Source organism: Saccopteryx bilineata, chromosome 10 (assembly GCF_036850765.1).
Source record: "Saccopteryx bilineata isolate mSacBil1 chromosome 10, mSacBil1_pri_phased_curated, whole genome shotgun sequence".
In the NCBI taxonomy this organism is placed as follows: domain Eukaryota; kingdom Metazoa; phylum Chordata; class Mammalia; order Chiroptera; family Emballonuridae; genus Saccopteryx; species Saccopteryx bilineata.
In genome coordinates this window covers 58167900-58185693 of record NC_089499.1, presented here as the reverse complement: position 1 = coordinate 58185693, position 17794 = coordinate 58167900, and the positions used below count along the sequence as shown (strand labels likewise).

Genomic DNA, 17794 nt, shown 5'->3' with positions numbered 1-17794 from the left:
CAGTCCCATGGCTCCTGTCCTTGTAAAGCATGTACAGTTACAAATTATAAATCCATATCACGTGTTATTCCCAAGGTACCAGGTACAGGAACAAAGAGAAGGGAGCTGCAAATGCTCTACGAGTCTGGACGTCTCCTCTGAAAAACAGGCTTGAGCTGACTCTCCACAGTTGAGCAGTTCACCAGCAGGCAGAGGGAAGGGCACTCCACTCAGAGGGGACTACAGGACCAATGGGACTTAGGTGAGAAGAAACAGCGTGTGTCTTATGTTTGAAAACTGAGAGTGCTGGGGAGCAAGAAAGGGCCATCAGAAGGTGAGGCCGGATGGTGAGCCATGGGCCAAACTATGAAGGGATTCACATGTCGTCTGGCAGCCAGGATCATGGGAGGGCATTTCACTTTATTTTTAAAGTCTGGCTTACTGATATAATTTACAGATGATAAAATGTACTCTCTACAGGTATACCATTTGTAACCACGGCCACAATCAACGTATAGAATATTTCCATCACTCAAAGAGTTCCTTCACGGTCCTTTGGGGTCAATCCCTCTCCTCACCCTGGCCCCTGACAACTACTCATCTCTCTCTCTTTTTGCTCCTACGGTTTTGCTTTATCCAGATGCCCTATAAACAGAATTATATAATACATAGCTTTTTGAGACTGGCTTCTTCCACTTAGCAAAAATACTTTGGAGATTCATTTGTGTTGTTGCCTCTATCAGTTTTTTCCTTCTTCTTGCTGAGCAGTTTTCCATTATATGGATGAACCACAATTTTTCTGCCCAGTCACTACTTGATAGACATGTGAGTTATTAGGAATAAGACTGCCATAAACAGATTGAAGTTTTTGTACAGGCAGATATCTTTACTTCTCTTATACCAATACCTTAGAAATGGGATTACTGGGTCATAAGTATGTATTTAATTTTATAAGAAACTGCCAATTTGTTTTACAAATATCTGTATCATTTGACAATTAAGGAGTGCATGAGAATTCCATAGATCTGCATCCTTGTTAGAACTTAGTATTGTCAGATTTTTAAATTTGATCCACAGGTGTAAAAAACATTTCCAATAAGAATGTAGTATTATCTCACTGTGATTTTAATTGGCATTTTCCTGATGACCAATTGTCATTTCGTGTGTTTACTCTCCACCCATCTCTTTTATTTGGTAATATGCCTCTTAAAATTTATTGGCCATTTTTTATTGGGTTGTTTCCTTATTATTGATACTATTCTTTTCATATTATTCTTTATATACACTCAGTACTAGTCCTTCATCAAATATGTTTTGCAAATATTTCTCCAAGTCTGCAGTTTATCTTTTTATTTTCTATTGAAGAGCAGAAGTTTTAATTTTGATGAAGTCTAATTTATCTATTTTTTCTGTTATGGCTGGTGCTTTGGGTGTTGTATTCAAGAAAATCTTTGCCTCACCCAAGGTCACAAAGATTTGTTCCTGTTTTCTTCTAGAATGTTTATAGTTTCAGATTTTACATTTAGTTCTATGTTCAAGGTAATACTTTTACAGAGTAGTAAGATGTTTTTAATTGAAAAAGAATATTTATATGGAAGAGTACACTAGTCATAGGTACACAGTTCAATCAGTTTTTACTAACTGACCATGTAACCTGCATCTAGAGCAAGAAACAACTTTACTAGCACTTTACAAAAACTCCTTAACTTCCTTCTATGAAAAAAGTTTTAAGCAGAAAAGTTGATTAGCGGCAAAAAACTGTTCATTGTTGCATCTTGTTGGCTTGTTTGGGGGCAAGATGTTCGGCACCTACTAACTACACTGCTCTTTCCATGTTGACTGGGCAGCTTGATCTTCTATAAATGCTGCAGCCCACAGAGCAAGACAAACGTCTAGAGCAACCCCGTGTCCAATCCAGCAGTTAAATGTAACAAACCAACATACATGCTTGAGAAAAAACAGAAAGAGGATACTGACCTGAGCTTGGATTTTGAGATGGCTTGACTGAAAGAAAGACAAAAAGAAGTATCATTCCTGTGAGGAAGGCTTGAGCACATGCAATCCCACCCCTGCCATGTCAGTTGAGATATCAGAAAAGCCATGCACAGCTGCCTGGGCTCAGCAGCCCCAGTTCCCGCAGCCAGCCAGCTGGGGTGTTTGCGGAGCACGAGCAAGGTGCTGCCGATTCAGGCAGGCCAGGGCCCCTGCACAGAAGACTCAGCCAGATGCCTTGAGCAGCCATGGCACAGGTGGTGACACCAGGGGTCCTTCTGCCCTGCCCCTGCACCCATGATCCCCAAAATGAAGTCAGCGGGGCTTTTCCCGCTTGCAACTCAGTCACTCATTTCAGTAGCAGCATGCGCTACTGCTGTAGCAAACAGAGCACTGGGTAGGAATCCCGGCTCCACTCGTCAGTGACTGTATGAGCCCGGGCAAGCAGCACACCTTTTCTCTGTTCTCATCTGTAAAATGGGAAGGACAAACCCATTTCCTGCCTACTTTGTACTGTTGTAGGGAGGGCAGAACAAGAGAAAGGAGGCAAGTTCACTTTGTAAACTGTTAAGCATCCTCCCCATAATATCATTTGTATGTACCTCTGCCAAGGAGGTTGAATTCTCATAAAAACACCTGCATTTTGCAGAGATAAGTAAAAGATACCAGAAGGAAGCAAACAAAACAAAACTGTATGGGTTCCCCCACAGCAAGCAGGACTCTGCACATTCCACCCTGCTGGCCCCCCACTGCTACAATCCAAATCCTCTGGAAAAAGCCAGTGTTAGGAGAGGGTGGTGCAGAGTCTCCTCATCCTGCGTGCGCTGTGTGTGAGGGTGGGAGAACCCAGGAGCAAAGGAAAACAAATATGCAGCACATTCTCGTCAGCCACTCTGCCAGACAAGCTCTTGTTCAAAGCACTGATGCCAGCACCAGACTCGGAGCAGAACTGGGCCTTTTACCCCCACCGCTGACACCCAGAGGGCCCAGCCTTGGCCGCGCCTCTTCTTTTCCACCAGCACCTAGTGGACACAGTGGAATGGCGAGTTACCTGGCACACCCTGCTGCATGCAGGCTGCACCCAGCAGGATGGCTGCTCTGGAGGAAGAGGCATGGGAGGGGTCCCGGGGAGGAGCCAAGGGATCCAGGTGAGCCCACCCGGCTCTCTCTGCCCCTGAGGCTATGGTTCCGGACTCCACAGACACCCGGGGCGCCTTCCTCGCATTTGCTTCTCTGAAACATTGACAGAAGCCAAGAGGGCAGGCAGCCCCACACTCACCAGAGACTCGCACAGCAGCCTGGGTTCTCGCCTTCACCACTCACGTTCTCCGTGTTGACCGATTCTGTCTCGCTGGTGGGCATGCTGGCTGCGGGGAGGAGAACAGGCTTCAGATGGCACCCTGGAGGGGCCGCATGCCCAGGAGGGGCCGGATGCAAGATCTGCCCCCAGCAGACCCTCTGGGGACCAGGCCATGACCAGCAGAAGGAACTGCTGCAAGGCCGGGCCCTCTACCGCAGGAGAGCCTCTGCTTCCGTCATCGGCCCAGAAAGCCAAGTGCCCGGCAGGAAGACTGCCCAGCCAGATATTTCCCAACACAAGCAGCTTAGGGATGAAACTGAATCTGTCACTGAGCCTGGGCCCCTTAATTCTCCTCATTTCCAGGTTTGCAACAAGAGGCCACCAAGACATCTCAGGTACAGTGACATCTTTGCTTGCCCCAGCAGGTGTATTCTAGAAAATCTGTGAATAGCCCAATACTTCGTGAACTAACTCTTACTTTAAATAAATTGAAGGAGAGGGGAAATTGTGGATGGAGGAATGAATACGTGCAGGTACCAAGCACAAAATCTTTGTAAAAATGTAAGAACTTTACTCATTTTTTGTTAATTTATCTGATGTCTAAGTTCTGCTGGGTTTGTGAAGCTGGTATGTAGAGGCTCTTACCAAAGCAGCTAGGACTAGAGCACTAGGGGAGGGTCTGTGGGTAGAGGAAGGTCATCTTCCACCCAGTGACCAGAGGGCAAAGTTGACGTGGTCCCAGGGTCTCTGGGTATGTCTCATTCCTCCACGGCAGGACCCACTGGTGTCAGGAGGCCCAGGAACCCACCTGGAGCCACCATCCGTCACTTGGTGTTTTTTGCATCTTCTTGATTCAACTCCATAAACATCACAAGTGTGTGCTGGAGACCAGGAGGTGAAGGGGTGTGGGACACAGAGAGGGGCTCAGCACTGCCCCTGTCTGTCCTTGAGGACCAGTGGGCGAGGCAAGCCCCGCAGTGGATTTCAACACACTGAGATATACAGAAATATTGCCCAGGGGTCTGGGCAAGGAGCTCCAGAAGCGCATGATTAGGAGTGACTAACTCTGCTGCAGGGTTGGGAGAGGTCACGGAAGATCGAAACATGGGAGAATCACCAAAGCACATGCACTGCTTTTCCCTGATGCGTCGTTCTGAACTGGAACAACTGTCTTTAGAGGCCTGATGGTAGGTATCAACAGGAAGGCCTTCCCCTGTGGCCTCTGCCCATATAGCCCTCTTAGCACGGTGCCTCAGTTTCATCTGCGAAAGCCGGTGGTGCTGCTGAGTGCTGTGGTGGAGACCCTGCAGCCAGCCCAGGCACCGAGGGCTAGCAATGCATCCGCCGCGCGTCTCCTGACCCTGCTCTGGCGACAGACATGGAGTCAATGACAAGGATGAAGGGGGACCTGACTCTAAGGGCCCAGAGGGCTGAGAAATATCTTTTCTGAGGGCAACAGAGAAGATCCTTTTCCTTTTGTGAGGCTGCCTGGGTGGGAGTCTCAAGAGCCACATCCAGGAACATTTAGGCAAAAGCTCCAAAGGAAAGACAAAATAGCAGAATTATAGATCCACATCACACAACTGGTTATCTTGTGGAATAATTATTTCCTTCCTTAGTTAAGCCAACAGAAACCAACTGCAAACTTTAATTCACTTTTTTACAATTCCATGCAAAAAAAAAAAAAAAAGGAGAGAGAGAGAGAGAGAGAGAGAGACAAAAACAAACAATCCAAAAAAACCAAACAATCCAATCATGGAAAAACCTTAACAGAAAGCTCCAGAGAGAGAGGAAAGGGAGAGGAGAGGGAGGGAGGGAGGGAGGGAGGGAGGGAGGGAGGGAGGGAGGGAGGGAGGGAGGAGGGAGAGAGGGGGAGGGAGGAGGGAGGAGGGAGGGTAGAGAGGGAGAATGAAGGAGGGGAGGGAGAGGGAAAAGGAGGGAGGGGGAGATCATCAGACAGACAGACATACAGATGCTCCTACAGTTCTCTTCTCCAAGAGTGTTCCATGCCTTTGCCTTAGCAGAAAGACTAAAAGGGTGTAAAAGTCAACAAAGTTCATTGTCATGGGGTCTTCACATAGGGTCAGCCTTCTTTTCAGGAACAGGACAAAGAAAATCCCAGTGAGAGACCTTTATAAATATGACATGCACCATCTCTGTGGAACCATTTGTTGATGGTCTAAGACGGGGTCAGGAAACTTTTTGGCTGAGAGAGCCATAAATGCCACATATTTTAAAATGTAATTCCGTGAGAGCCATACAATGACCCGTGTATGTTAGGCATTATCCAATAAAAATCTGGTGTTGTCCCGGAGGACAGCTGTGACTGGCTCCAGCCACCCGCAACCATGAACATGAGCGGTAGGAAATGAATGGATTGTAATACATGAGAATGTTTTATATTTTTAACGTTATTATTTTTTTTATTAAAGATTTGTCTGCGAGCCAGGTGCAGCCATCAAAAGAGCCACATCTGGCTCACGAGCCATAGGTTCCCGACCCCTGGTGTAAGAGGACAGACGTTGAGAGCACTATGACACAGGGTGGGGACTGGGGGGCAGTCTGCAGGCCCCAGTTAGGTCCTGACTCTGCCTGGGTCAGAGTCCCACATCTCTCCAGGCTTTAGGGTCCTGGTCATGCTAAATCCACACTCTTAAGGGTCACTTCCATCTCTAACAGTCAACCACTTCATGCTGCTAATATTAATCATATCATGACATTAGCTATTTTGAAAAGAACAAACTTCTGAATAGGCTAAATCTTCGTGGCTTTTTACTCTTTGGGGCCATAATGAGACCCAAACAGTTGCTGCATTTCGTCCCTAAAACTTCATTTTTCAAATGATAGGGCTGAAACGGATTAAAGTACATGCTGCCCATGGGGGTGGGGAGTGGGGGGCAGCCTTCCGCATTCCTGGTGTGTGCCAGCTGTTAGTGCATGAAATGTGCTCGTTGCTCTCTAAGTCACAGTGGGGGGGAAGATAAAGAAATAAAGCCAAATTCTCTAAACAGCAGCAAAGAGATACTACCTGTGTGGCACCACTCCAGTGCTGCACTAATGGGGCAAAGCCCTCTGCTTTTCAAGTGGACCCCCCCCCCTTTAGGTGGGGATGGGATGATGGCGAAGAGCAGGCTCTTAGGCTGGTCAGACCAAAGCTTAACTTCATGTTTGTGACCAAAGTTCTCCAAGGCTCCATGTTCCCCCCTGAAAATGAGGAGTGCCTGCATCTCAGGGCTGCTGGCAGAACTGAATGAGATGAAACACACAGTAGGCCATCCCAGAATGGGTCCACGGAGTCAGACAATCAGTGAGGCTTGTGATCACCTTGGCAAGGCTCTCATGGAGCTCTCTGGATGCAAAGCAACACTCCCTGTCTGATCTGCATCCAACCCCCCCTCCCCCCATTGCTGCACAGAGGCCTCTGGCGAGAACAGTCACCCATACTTCTGTAGCATGCTCCGTCTCTCTCCTATCCTGCACTGAGTTATTTATGTCTAACTTAGCCTGTTGTGCAGATAGCAACTTTTCTATTACAATTACTTGACACCTCCAGAGCCCATAATAAATAAATCTATTCCAGAATGATGTTGCCAGGGCTGAGAGGAGGGGTGGAGGGGGGAAGAGAGGGAGAGGATAGTGACTATGTTAGGATCTGGTGACCTCATTTGGTCCTGGAAATGGACCTTGACCCCGCCCTAAATCAGAACAGAGGAAACATGATCTGACCTGGGCCCTGGCAGCCTTTCCATCTGCTCCAGCCTGGCCCTCCCTGTGACAGGACAGCACTTCCTTTCCAAATGTATAGAAAACACCAGATCCGGTGAGCATGAGCAAGGAGCTCGGATGTTCGTTAAGACATTTCATCTTTCACTTGTACTAAGCATTCATTTTTTTTTTTTCCATTTTTCTGAAGCTGGAAACAGGGAGAGACAGTCAGACAGACTCCCGCATGCGCCTGACCGGGATCCACCGGCACGCCCACCAGGGGCGACGCTCTGCCCACCAGGGGGCTAAAGCATTCATTTTTTTAATGTTAATAAATTGATACAAGTTTCACTTCATTTAGCCCAAATATGATCTCATCAACGTTTGAAAGGATGAAGACAAGAAAATCATAGACTGTTAGAACTGAAAGGGGATTCTGAGATTCCATGAACAAACTGTGATTTCACAGATGAGAGGACTGACTGGTCGGCCTTGGGGCACGCAGTTCAGATGTGAGGCTCTCCTGCCCACCCCCGCCTCCTGCCCACCTGCCACGCCCCTACGGTTTTGGCACCTACTTAAATAGACTAGTATACACGTTGGTATTGGTATATGTTGGTGTATACAGTGGTCTAGACTCCACAAATCAGAAAGTTCCAAAAGCCGAGCAAGCCTCTTATCCCTCAGCATTGGTTTGCTGCCCTGACAACCTTTATTAGTCCTGAGAAACAGGACATATAGCTTGACTACGTACCGAAGATAAGCCTAGCAAAAGCAGGGAGTACAAATTTCAAGCTGATGAAAGTTACTACTGAGACTTTATAAAAATAAAACTACAGGAACCCAAGTATGTAAACCTACAGGCAAATGACTGGAACACACGCCCTTCTCCCTACCCAGCTGTCCTCTGTCCACTTCAGCAGGGTCCAGTCCTACCTGCTGACAAGTGGCCAGATCCATTAGGATGCAAACAGAGGGATCCCAACATGTCACCTGCCTGTACCAGCCCCTCCTGTGGAAGCAAGCCAGGGGCCATCTGCATGCAGGGAAGCTGTAGGTCCTTCTCCCTCTCTCACACATTTCAGGGAATTTTTAGAGCTGTGTCAGGAAGTTACAATTTTTAATACACATTTCAGAACTGTTTTCAGTAACTCTGGGTGAAACTAGGTATTAGGACCAGCCTGACACTTGTAATGGGATGCCAGCTTGCACTACAATTCACCTGCTGAAAATCTGCGGAAGCTCAGGGCCTCTGTGTTATGATCTATTCCAGGCCCTGGGACCTCTGGGGAGAGCTCCAGGACAGACACTTGGGCTTCGAGTGTGGATGCACTGAGTAGGGGCCCAGAGTGTTGCTGTCAGTGAGGACAGGAGTCCGGAGAGCAGCCCAGCACATCCTGGACTGTAGATGAGAGATGCTGGGGCCCTCCCTGACAGCCTGTGGCACATTACTTCTCTCTTTTTTTTTTTTTGTATTTTTCTGAAGTTGGAAATGGGGAGGCAGTCAGACAGACTCCCGCATGCGCCCAACCGGGATCCACCCGGCACGCCCACCAGGGGGCGATGCTCTGCCCATCTGGGGCGTCGCTCTGCCGCAATCAGAGCCACTCTAGCGCCTGAGGCAGAGGCCACAGAGCCATCCTCAGTGCCCGGGCAAACTTTGCTCCAATGGAGCCTTGGCTGCGGGAGGGGAAGAGAGAGACAGAGAGGAAGGGGAGGGGAAGGGGTGGAGAAGCAGATGGGCGCTTCTCCTGTGTGCCCTGGCCAGGAATCGAACCCGGGACTCCTGCATGCCAGGCTGATGCTCTACCACTGAGCCAACCAGCCAGGGCCACATTACTTCTCTTTAAGGTCTTGTACTGAGCCCAGATGCCATCACAGGCAATGCCACACAAAAATAAATCAGGGAACTATTTTCTCAGGCCATTACAATGAGCATTTTCACCAATGCCTAAATATTCCCCTCTCTTCTCTCACTCTGAGGGACAACATACCTCTCTCAACCAAATCTGCCTGGTTTGTGAATTCAGAGGGAAATTCACACACACACACACACACACACACACACACACACACACACACAGTGGATGAGTCTGTGTATGGGTCCAAGTAGGCAGCCCCAAAATTATGTCCATCAATAATAGCCACAGCCAAATCTTAGCCAACATCCTTCAGTGATGGAGGCTACTGAGGCCAGGACACTAGAAGAATGTTAGAGGAGCTTGGTCTTTGTGATTGGTGATGTTGGGACAATTCCCTTTTCCTCCAGGGCTTAGTGACCTATTCTAGAAAATGAGCTGTTGGGTAATATCATCTCTGAGCCCCATTCACCTCTGACCTACTACAACTGTGTAAAGAGCAAACACCCACAGGCTGTCTGGTTTTACTCCCAGCACCAAAGGGGTTTCCCCTGGCGTTCCCCCAGCTCAGGAGGGTCTCCAGAAGTCATCTCCAGGCAGAACACCCTGGGGACCGGAGAAGCATGAGGAAGGAGCAGCCCCTGAGAGCTGAGAGTCAGCCACACTGAGCCCCCCAATGTCCTGAGCCTCACCTGCCATTCGCCTCAATAGAACAGGCTCTCTTGCACACCTGAGGAATTCTTCCAGCATTTCCCTCCATGCCCCAGAGCCCAAAGCTGCTCACTCTTTCCTCTCAAAAGAAGGGTGAAGGGGAAGGGAGGTCAACGAGCAATAGTAGTCATGGCTGCCGTCCTCAAAGAGAAGGGACCTGAAGCCAGGATCTTGTGTTTTTATCTTATTTTCATGATAAGCATAAGCAGCACCATGACAACCCCTGAAGGAATCTGCTTGCTAGTGGTGACACGCCTTGCCATCACAGGGTAGCAGATTCTGTTGCTGTAAAGAAGCCAGACTCTTGTTGGGGAATGTGGGTCAAGGCCAGACCAAGGTTTCTGTGTCTGAAGCAAGCATTATACCCTGACAGTAACTATTTCTATCTGACCAGTGACATGGGGAACACAGCTCCCGCACAACAGCCTCTGTCCCGCTTGTCACCAGCAGTCAGAGTCTTCCTCAGGGACCCTAGGTATCTCAGTCAACAGAAGAGTTCCCCGACTAAAATGCAAAGTTTCCTGAAAATATTATGCTGCTTCCTCTCCCTACAGATAGATCTCTCAGAAAGCTAGCAGGGAAGCCTCAAGAACCTTGAAGTCTCAGGTGCCAGCCCTGGCTGAGGAGTGCAGGTACCTAGAAGCCCAAAGAAGGGGCCGGTCTCCTCTGCGGACAGAAACCACTCCTCTTCTCATGGTAACCTACCTGGAGCTGTAGTCCTAAGCAGTCTCTGAAAATGTGTTTTCTTGTATCCACGACAGTATTTTCTGCTTAGCTGAAGCCCATGTTTCCTGCAGAGGCCTCTGGGAGCGGCGTCAAGCTCCGCTGTTCTCTGGAAACACTAAAGCTGAACAACTCAGCCCCATCTCTGCCCCCAACTCACTGCCCACTCTCAGGCAAGTTCCTACTCCTTGGGCCACAGCGTGTTCTCGGAATAACAAGGGACTTTTATCTGACAGTCTCTCTGTCCCTGTTCCCTTTCAGACCTTCTGATGAGAGCAGGGCACTAATACAGACCTTCAGTCAAACCACCCTTGGCTCGTTCAAGTCCAATTTCCATAACCTCTGGGCACAGCGTTCCCATGGTGGTAGAGGTGACTCCTGAGAAAACATCGCAACATACCCCTCTGCTAGCTTAGCAGCTGGCTTTGCATCCCTGTAGTCTAAATATTCCCAGATAGACTCTATCTGCAGAGTTGTCTGACCAGGCCAATTGTGGTGGCCGTAGCTAGGTGGACTGGGCAGTGTGCAGAGGCAGAGTTCATGCTGTAGACCACCCTGGTGACTTGGCAGGCAGGGCAGGGTGCCAACTGTCTGCATAACTGCTCTGCATGGGGACAGGTCTGACAGTAACCCCCAGGTTTCCAATGAGGGTCTGTGTAGCATTATTTTGGAACATGGCTGGAAACTTAACTATTTCCCACCTCAGCCCTTTCCTCATTCCTACTTGCAAAGGCAAGTATACCCAAATCTTTGTAGCCTAGAAGTATATTTTTAACTTCTTTTGTGAAACAGGCTCTACAAGCTTGAATATGGTCCTGGGCAAACCTGCCAGAGAGTAAAAGACCAAGAGGGCATTTGAAAAATATCCCCTGGGGGGAAATCAATCAGATAATATCACTGGACTTGCCAGTGGTGACATGCCTTGCAAAGGCATCATTTGGGGAAAAGTATTTTAAAAAGTCTGTCTTCCAGTCTAAGAATATTCATGCTGAATTAAATAAATTTTCTGAGTTGGTTTAGCTGCTTCTTTAAAAGGTACAGTTCACACAGAAAGGAAATTGCAATGCTGTCTTGGCAAAGACACACATTTTGGGGGAGAGACAAGAAGAAAACAACATGACCAAGTTTCAAAGAAATCAAGCAGTTAAAACATAGGCATCTTACAGACGAGCACACGGCACATGCACATCACACCATGCCTACGCGTGAGTGGAAGGCGGCAGAGGTCTCGGGAGGAGAGCCTCCTGGAGACAAAGCTTAGTCTCAGCTATTTACCGTGATCTTTAGCCCTGCGTTGGCGAAAGCAGCAAAACTTCCTTTTCTTCTTATCCTCTTTTAGCAAGTCGGCCAATGTGACCCCTTCAGGTTGAACACAAGTAATTTCATTATGATTCAGTAGAGGGCAGCAAGAGAAACACAAACAGGGCCTGAGGCCCCAAGAGGCACACACATCCCTGGGCTCTGATATGCAAAACCTGAAACTGTTCTACGTGGAAACCTCCAGTTCAGGATTGGATGAGTGGAGCAGAAGTGCACACTTTAGAGCTACTGTACAAAATGCCTGTCTTTAAGAACCCGTTGTAAATAAACAACCAACTACAATCAACAACCAAGCCACTAACAATAAACAATCTATTCTGGGCAAAGGTTTCCCGTGTTTAGCCTCCCCTCTAAGAAGGGTAAGGAGAGTGTGAGGGAGAGGGCACTTCAGAGGAGTCAGGAATCCTGGGTGCTGATCAGCTGGCTGTTCGAGTCCAGCCAGTATTGCTACATGAGGCAGGACACGTGGGTGTTAGAAAGGTGGGCTCTGGACTCTGCCACTTACTGGCTGATCATGAACAGGTTACCTGATTTTGTTAACTAAGTTTTAGTTTCATTATTCGTGAGATGTTAGTAGTAGTCGGAACTGTACTTCATAGGGGTGTTTTAAGAAGAAACTAGTAAATCCAGTAATACAAGCGACGTGTTCAGCTTTGGCAAGGCATGGTCAGCATTATGACAACTCCCCTATGGCTGCTAGGTCATGAGAGAAATGACTCTAGTGTCCCCAACTCCTTCCAGCTCTGTGATATGGTGGTCACTCCATGCCGGCTAGTGCTTGTTGCAGAGGCCACATGCACCGGGGAAGGGAACAGCAGAGGCAGTGTGGGCAGCAGAAGGAATCCCAAGGGGGCAAGAGCCTGCAGCAGTCGGTACGTGCAACATACCATCAGTGGGCGTGAAGACTGCTACCACAGGCCACAGCACCCATATTTCTAAAGGGCATGCTCTTTGACCTAGCAAAGCCATTTCTGATCATCTTGCCCACAAGAACATGAACATGAGGGTGCAGACCCAGGTGCATGCATTTGCGGGGATTAATGAAGGCTGATGTACAGACAGTAGCAGAACCTGGGTTCCGTCCCAGCTTTGCCACTTAATAGTCATGGGGCCCTGGGAAGCTACAGTTTGTGCTTCAGTTTCCTCATCTGTCAAGTCCTCATCTCACAGAGTTGTGTGAAGAATAATAGATTAATGCATCCACAGACCTTAAAACAGAGTCTGACCCATGGGAAGCACTTGACCAACATGAGGTGTTCTTTCATTCAACAAATAATATGTGTAAGAAATACTGCACGAGGTGCCTGCCACACAGTGGAGAGCAGAAACAGACCCTGTCCCTGCCCCCAGGGAGCACAGCCTCACGGTAGAGGAGGCAAGTAGACTACCCCATCAATAAGGGTAAAACCACTGCTCTGATAACTGCCATAAAGCAGAGGTCCATGAGTTGTACACAGTCCATTGTGACAGCTTTTACCTTGGCAATTTTTTGAAAATAGTCAAGGAGTTGTTTTAAAAATATGGAAAGGTGTCTACGGCATATGGTTCAGTGAAAAACTCAAGGCACAGAACCACCTGAGCTGGGTGATCTCCTGGTGGGGACCAATGAACAGGCTATCTGCACAACACTCTATGCTCCTACACACCCAGATAAGGGTGGAAACAGCAGGTTCCACACTGCCAAGTCTGGTTCTCTCGCAGAAGAGTGACGAGAGAATGTTATTTCTTACTTTATATACTTTGACATTAGATGAATTCTTTACAGTGGGCAAATATCACTTCTGTAACTAAAATACATTAAAAGCAAACAACACAACCCTGACTTGGGACTCCACAAACCACTTCCTTCTCCCTGTCTCCAGTGGGGTGGAGGGATGTGACCTCCCTTAAGTCCATCTCCCTCCAACTCTTAGGACACCTAGCCAGGGCTGACGACTGCCCCCTAGGGCAGTACCACCCCGGGGGAGTGGGGTCTCCTGCCCACACTCTCCAGGCACGGTACCTCCAGCAGGCTCCCCAGAGAGGACAGTACCGCCCCGGGGGGGGTGCGGGGTCTCCTGCCCACACTCTCCAGGCACGGTACCTCCAGCAGGCTCCCCGGAGAGGACAGTACCGCCCCGGGGGGGGCGGGGTCTCCTGCCCACACTCTCCAGGCACGGTACCTCCAGCAGGCTCCCCAGAGAGGACAGTACCGCCCCGGGGGGCGGGGTCTCCTGCCCACGCTCTCCAGGCACGGTACCTCCAGCAGGCTCCCCAGAGAGGACAGTTGTCCTGGACACATGCTTGCTACATGCAGCTCTAACTGCTGCTCTTCGCTTTACAGCTTTTAACTGAATGTTTTCCACTTGGAACTTGTATCCTGAGGTAGTTTAATTGTGATAAAAGCAGTTTTAGAAATCAAATTTTGACTACACAACCCTTTTAAACGGGATCAGAAAATGTCCACGCCTCGTGCTTGCAAACAGCTAGTCCCTCACTGTCTTCTGGCCACCATCCAATCAGACTTCGAAGTAAAAGTCCTCTGGGGGTAGGTGCGGAAGGGAGGGGCTACGGCAGCCCTGTGCACGGAGACCTGGGGGGCAGCGTCCCGGGGAAGGCAGGCAGGCAGCGCCCCCAGCTCCCACCTAGGCCCACTGGGGAAGAGAGCACAGGCTCTCTCTGTAGCCAGAGGTGGATCTTCAGCCATTCCCTCTTTTTCTTTGGGCATCTATATCCCCACTGATGAGAATTACTGATCATAAAAATTCCCCCAGGGAAACTGCCCTGCTTTTCTGGCCAGAACTTTAGCATGAGCTCCCTTTAAAACCACTTCATTATTTTTAATGCTATTTTTTAAGACTAATCACTGACAATGAGAAGAGTTTAAAATAGAATTTGGGCTTTCAGATTTTAATGGCCCTAGAAAAACTCCATTGTTAACTAAGAAGCAGCTGCACACATCTAAAACATCACTTGGAGATTATTTGGCAGGGCTTCTTAAGAAACTTGAAGCTCAGCAAAATGTTAAATAAATTATCCTTGAAAATTTTCCAAATGCTCAGGAACTAACTTCCAAGGGAATTTTGTCCATCAATTAATTAACTGTGTGATACCAGCTTTCTAGCATCAAATTTACAGGACTGACATTTCAAGTAGTCCGTGACTTACAAAGCTAAAGCCACCAGTCACGGCAGCTACCAGACAGCCCAGTAGGGACCTAACTGTCTCTCCTTTTGTCTTCTTTCAAGTGAAAGCCCAGAACAGTGCTCTTCAGCGGGAGGGCATTAGGAAGTTTCCAACCCTGGCTCTTCCCTGGAGCCTCCAGGAAGCTATAAATAAAGCTACGTCCAAGTCCCACCACAGACCAACTAATGAGCATGGGGTTGGTTGGGTGTGGCTTTGGGAAGCTCCCTGGTGATTGTCACGTACAGCCAGAGTTGGGTACCAGAGACATAGAAAATGACATTTAGTAGATGAGAGAGAAAAGATAATGTGAGCCCATCTCCAAGCACTTGATTGGACATCTGTTCTCAGACAGCAGGCACGACTGACTAGAAACAGACTTCAAGAGCCAGAAAGCTGTGCTGCCCACACCTCGAAAGTGACTGGCACAACAGGTTTGTTTCCCATCAAGACTTGGGAACCTTATAGTTCTGAACAGAAAAGTGCAGGGGCATGGTCCTAAAATGAGTCCTCACCCTGAGGCTGGGTAGAGATCTAGCCAAATCTGTAAAAAAATAATTCTGTTTAGGTCAAGTTTCACTGGAGTCTATGACAAGAGCAGCAGCAAGTACACCTACAGTCTGGTGGCCCCTACCAGTTATCAAACATTAAATCCTCAAGACAACCAATGTGCAAACAGGACAGACACCTGCTGTTAGTCACGGCCTCCTCTCCTCCCCTTTTCTCCTCTCAGCTGAGGCCTGGCCATCGAGAAGGGCTTCCTCTGTGTCTGGGGGGAAAGTGCCCTAATCCCACCCAGGACCCCCTGAAAAGGGCAGTCTGTGGAATGAGCATCCTAATGCAGTGTGGACAAAGTCAGGAGCCCTAAGAAGTCCCATCCCCTTCCCCAGAGATAAGGAAGGAGAGGGCTGGGTGTGGGGGGTGTGGGCGTGGATCCACCATGCCCGCGGGGCATGCTGGCACCAGCCATGCCCACATTTCACTGCCTGCTCACAGATGACAGAGACCAGGCCTGGGTGTGCCAGTGGTAAGTCAACCTCTGTTTGTTGGTGAGGAGGACCACATGGGCCTTGTTGAAACCCTCTCCCCTGTGGTTTCTGGATAGGACAAGAAGAAATTGGCTAGTAGTCACAGGAGGTGGCAGGGAAACCCACAGAGCTGCTTGCCCAGAAGGCCTGGGCTGCCAGCAAAGTACTCCAGGAGGCCCACTTCCTCATTGGGAGGAGACCTGGGGCTCTCTTAAGTCAGTTACAACCCAACAGGGTTCTCATGGCCTGGGATTTATGTCTTTATTTCTAACCCTAATCATCGGGCTCTGGGGCTCTGATGACTCGGAAGAAACCGTGAGCGCCTCACTCCCCCAGGAGACCACAGCCCCTGGCCAGCGAGCCTGACAGAGAACAAGGGTGCTCCACAAAACGGCATGCTATTCCGGGTCAGAGGCCAGGCTGCCTCGGGAGGTAGAGGGATTCGGAGCTCTGGTTATAAAGTGAGCTCTGGGGATCTACAGCGTGTAAAGGGGATTTCCTTTCTTGATTATATCACAAGCAAATGCATTTAAAGGTTTTAAACATTTGTAACTCTCCTCACCTTGGTCTTGCCCTTTCTTCATCCTGAAAAGCTCTCCCCACCTTCTGCAGCCCAATGGCTCAGCCTTCAGAGCTCAGCAAGATTACCCCTCTTCCAAGGACCTTCCCTGCATTCCCACCAGCCCGTATTGCTGTGCCCTCTGGACTCCCACAGCAGCTCGCCGGCCCTTGCCCATGGTGCCAGCTTGTCCACTGGCTTACCCTAAGGCACCACTTCTCTGTCTTTTCTCCGGGCAAGGTCTCCAAAGCCACTGATTTTGTCATCACATGGTCTGGTTCTGCACAGACAGCAGCAGGACACAGGATATGCTGGGCTAATACACAAGAGTGGACCCTCAGGACTATCTGAAGGCCCGGCCTCAAGTCCACGAAAACCCATACTCCTCCAATCACAGGCCATAAAAACAGCTGACCACAACTGAGGCTGGCAACACTAACATGGGCCCTGCCTTTATTTCTAGAGGTGGAGCAATAGAGATGAAAGGGCATCGACCTGCAAGAGGGCCTCGCTCAGCACCCTTTAGGACACCCCTAAACTAGCAAAGAAAAGGCACTCTGCTCAAAGGAAGGACCGGTACCTTCACTCGTTTACACACAATATGCTAGGTGCTGGGCTTAGGAGAAGGCGGGCAGGCCTCCACAGGTCAGCATCTACACTGGGGCTGCGAATGAAGAGGAAAAGAACACGGCAGGCATTCCCCAAGCTGCACGAAGCAGCTTGTGCTGGCCACACGGCAGGTGCCAAGGCCATGGGGCCGCGAGCTGGCTCAGATACCTGGGCGAGCTGTGCTGAGGACAGCTGTGCTGAGGACACTCTCCTTATACCCGATCACCCAGAGGACACTACCAAGTTTGGAACTCAAAGAACGTCTGATTATAAACTCTGATCTCGAAATCGACAAACACAGTCAGCTCTAGAAATCTACCTGCAGTTTCCTCACCCTTAAGGTGGTGAATGTGGGCCCCTCCTTGAGGAGCTGTGGGTGTGACTGGGGGTGGGGGGAGAACAGCTTGCACTGCCCTGGCTCCCTCACTGGCACACGGGACTCAGTCAATCAATCGTCGGCATCCATGATAGAAGGAAACCCTGCCTCCTGTGGAATCACAGTGTCAACATGCCAGGCTAGGAGATACTGAAGGCCAGACAGGTCAAGAATCCCTCCAGCACGAACCTCAGCCCCCGTCTCCCCTGCCTACAGGAGCGACACAGACTGGCCCCGCCCTGCTTCGTGTCTCCCTGGCCTGCACACACTCTTGGCTCTAGCAGAACCAATCGCCCATCGCTTCCTCCCTTGCGCCTTGCATTTGTCTACCTTGATGTCCTTCCTCCTCATGCCATTGCCATGGCTCAGGATGTTTTTCCTGACACTGAGCTGTGACATCTCAGATCCATCCATCCTTCACGGCCCGGGTCCAATGCCTCCACAACTCTCTCCTAGAGCCCTTCCTCCTCA

The 17794-nt window shown here is 49.3% G+C and overlaps 1 protein-coding gene across 5 annotated transcripts in view; it reads right to left on the bottom strand.

The window, feature by feature from the left end:
• Nucleotides 1-17794, bottom strand: part of CACNA1D (calcium voltage-gated channel subunit alpha1 D) — a 351028-nt gene that overhangs the window by 89060 nt on the left and 244174 nt on the right. For 4 of the 5 annotated variants that reach the window (XM_066245988.1, XM_066245989.1, XM_066245991.1 and 1 more), the window contains exons 10-11: nt 3251-3338; nt 1957-1983 (exon numbers count right to left, since the gene is read on the bottom strand). In XM_066245988.1, the coding sequence (XP_066102085.1) occupies nt 1957-1983; nt 3251-3338 (115 nt within the window). Of the gene's footprint in view, nt 1-1956; nt 1984-2933; nt 2994-3250; nt 3339-17794 lie in introns of all 5 variants that reach the window. The other variant, XM_066245993.1, reaches the window with a different exon arrangement.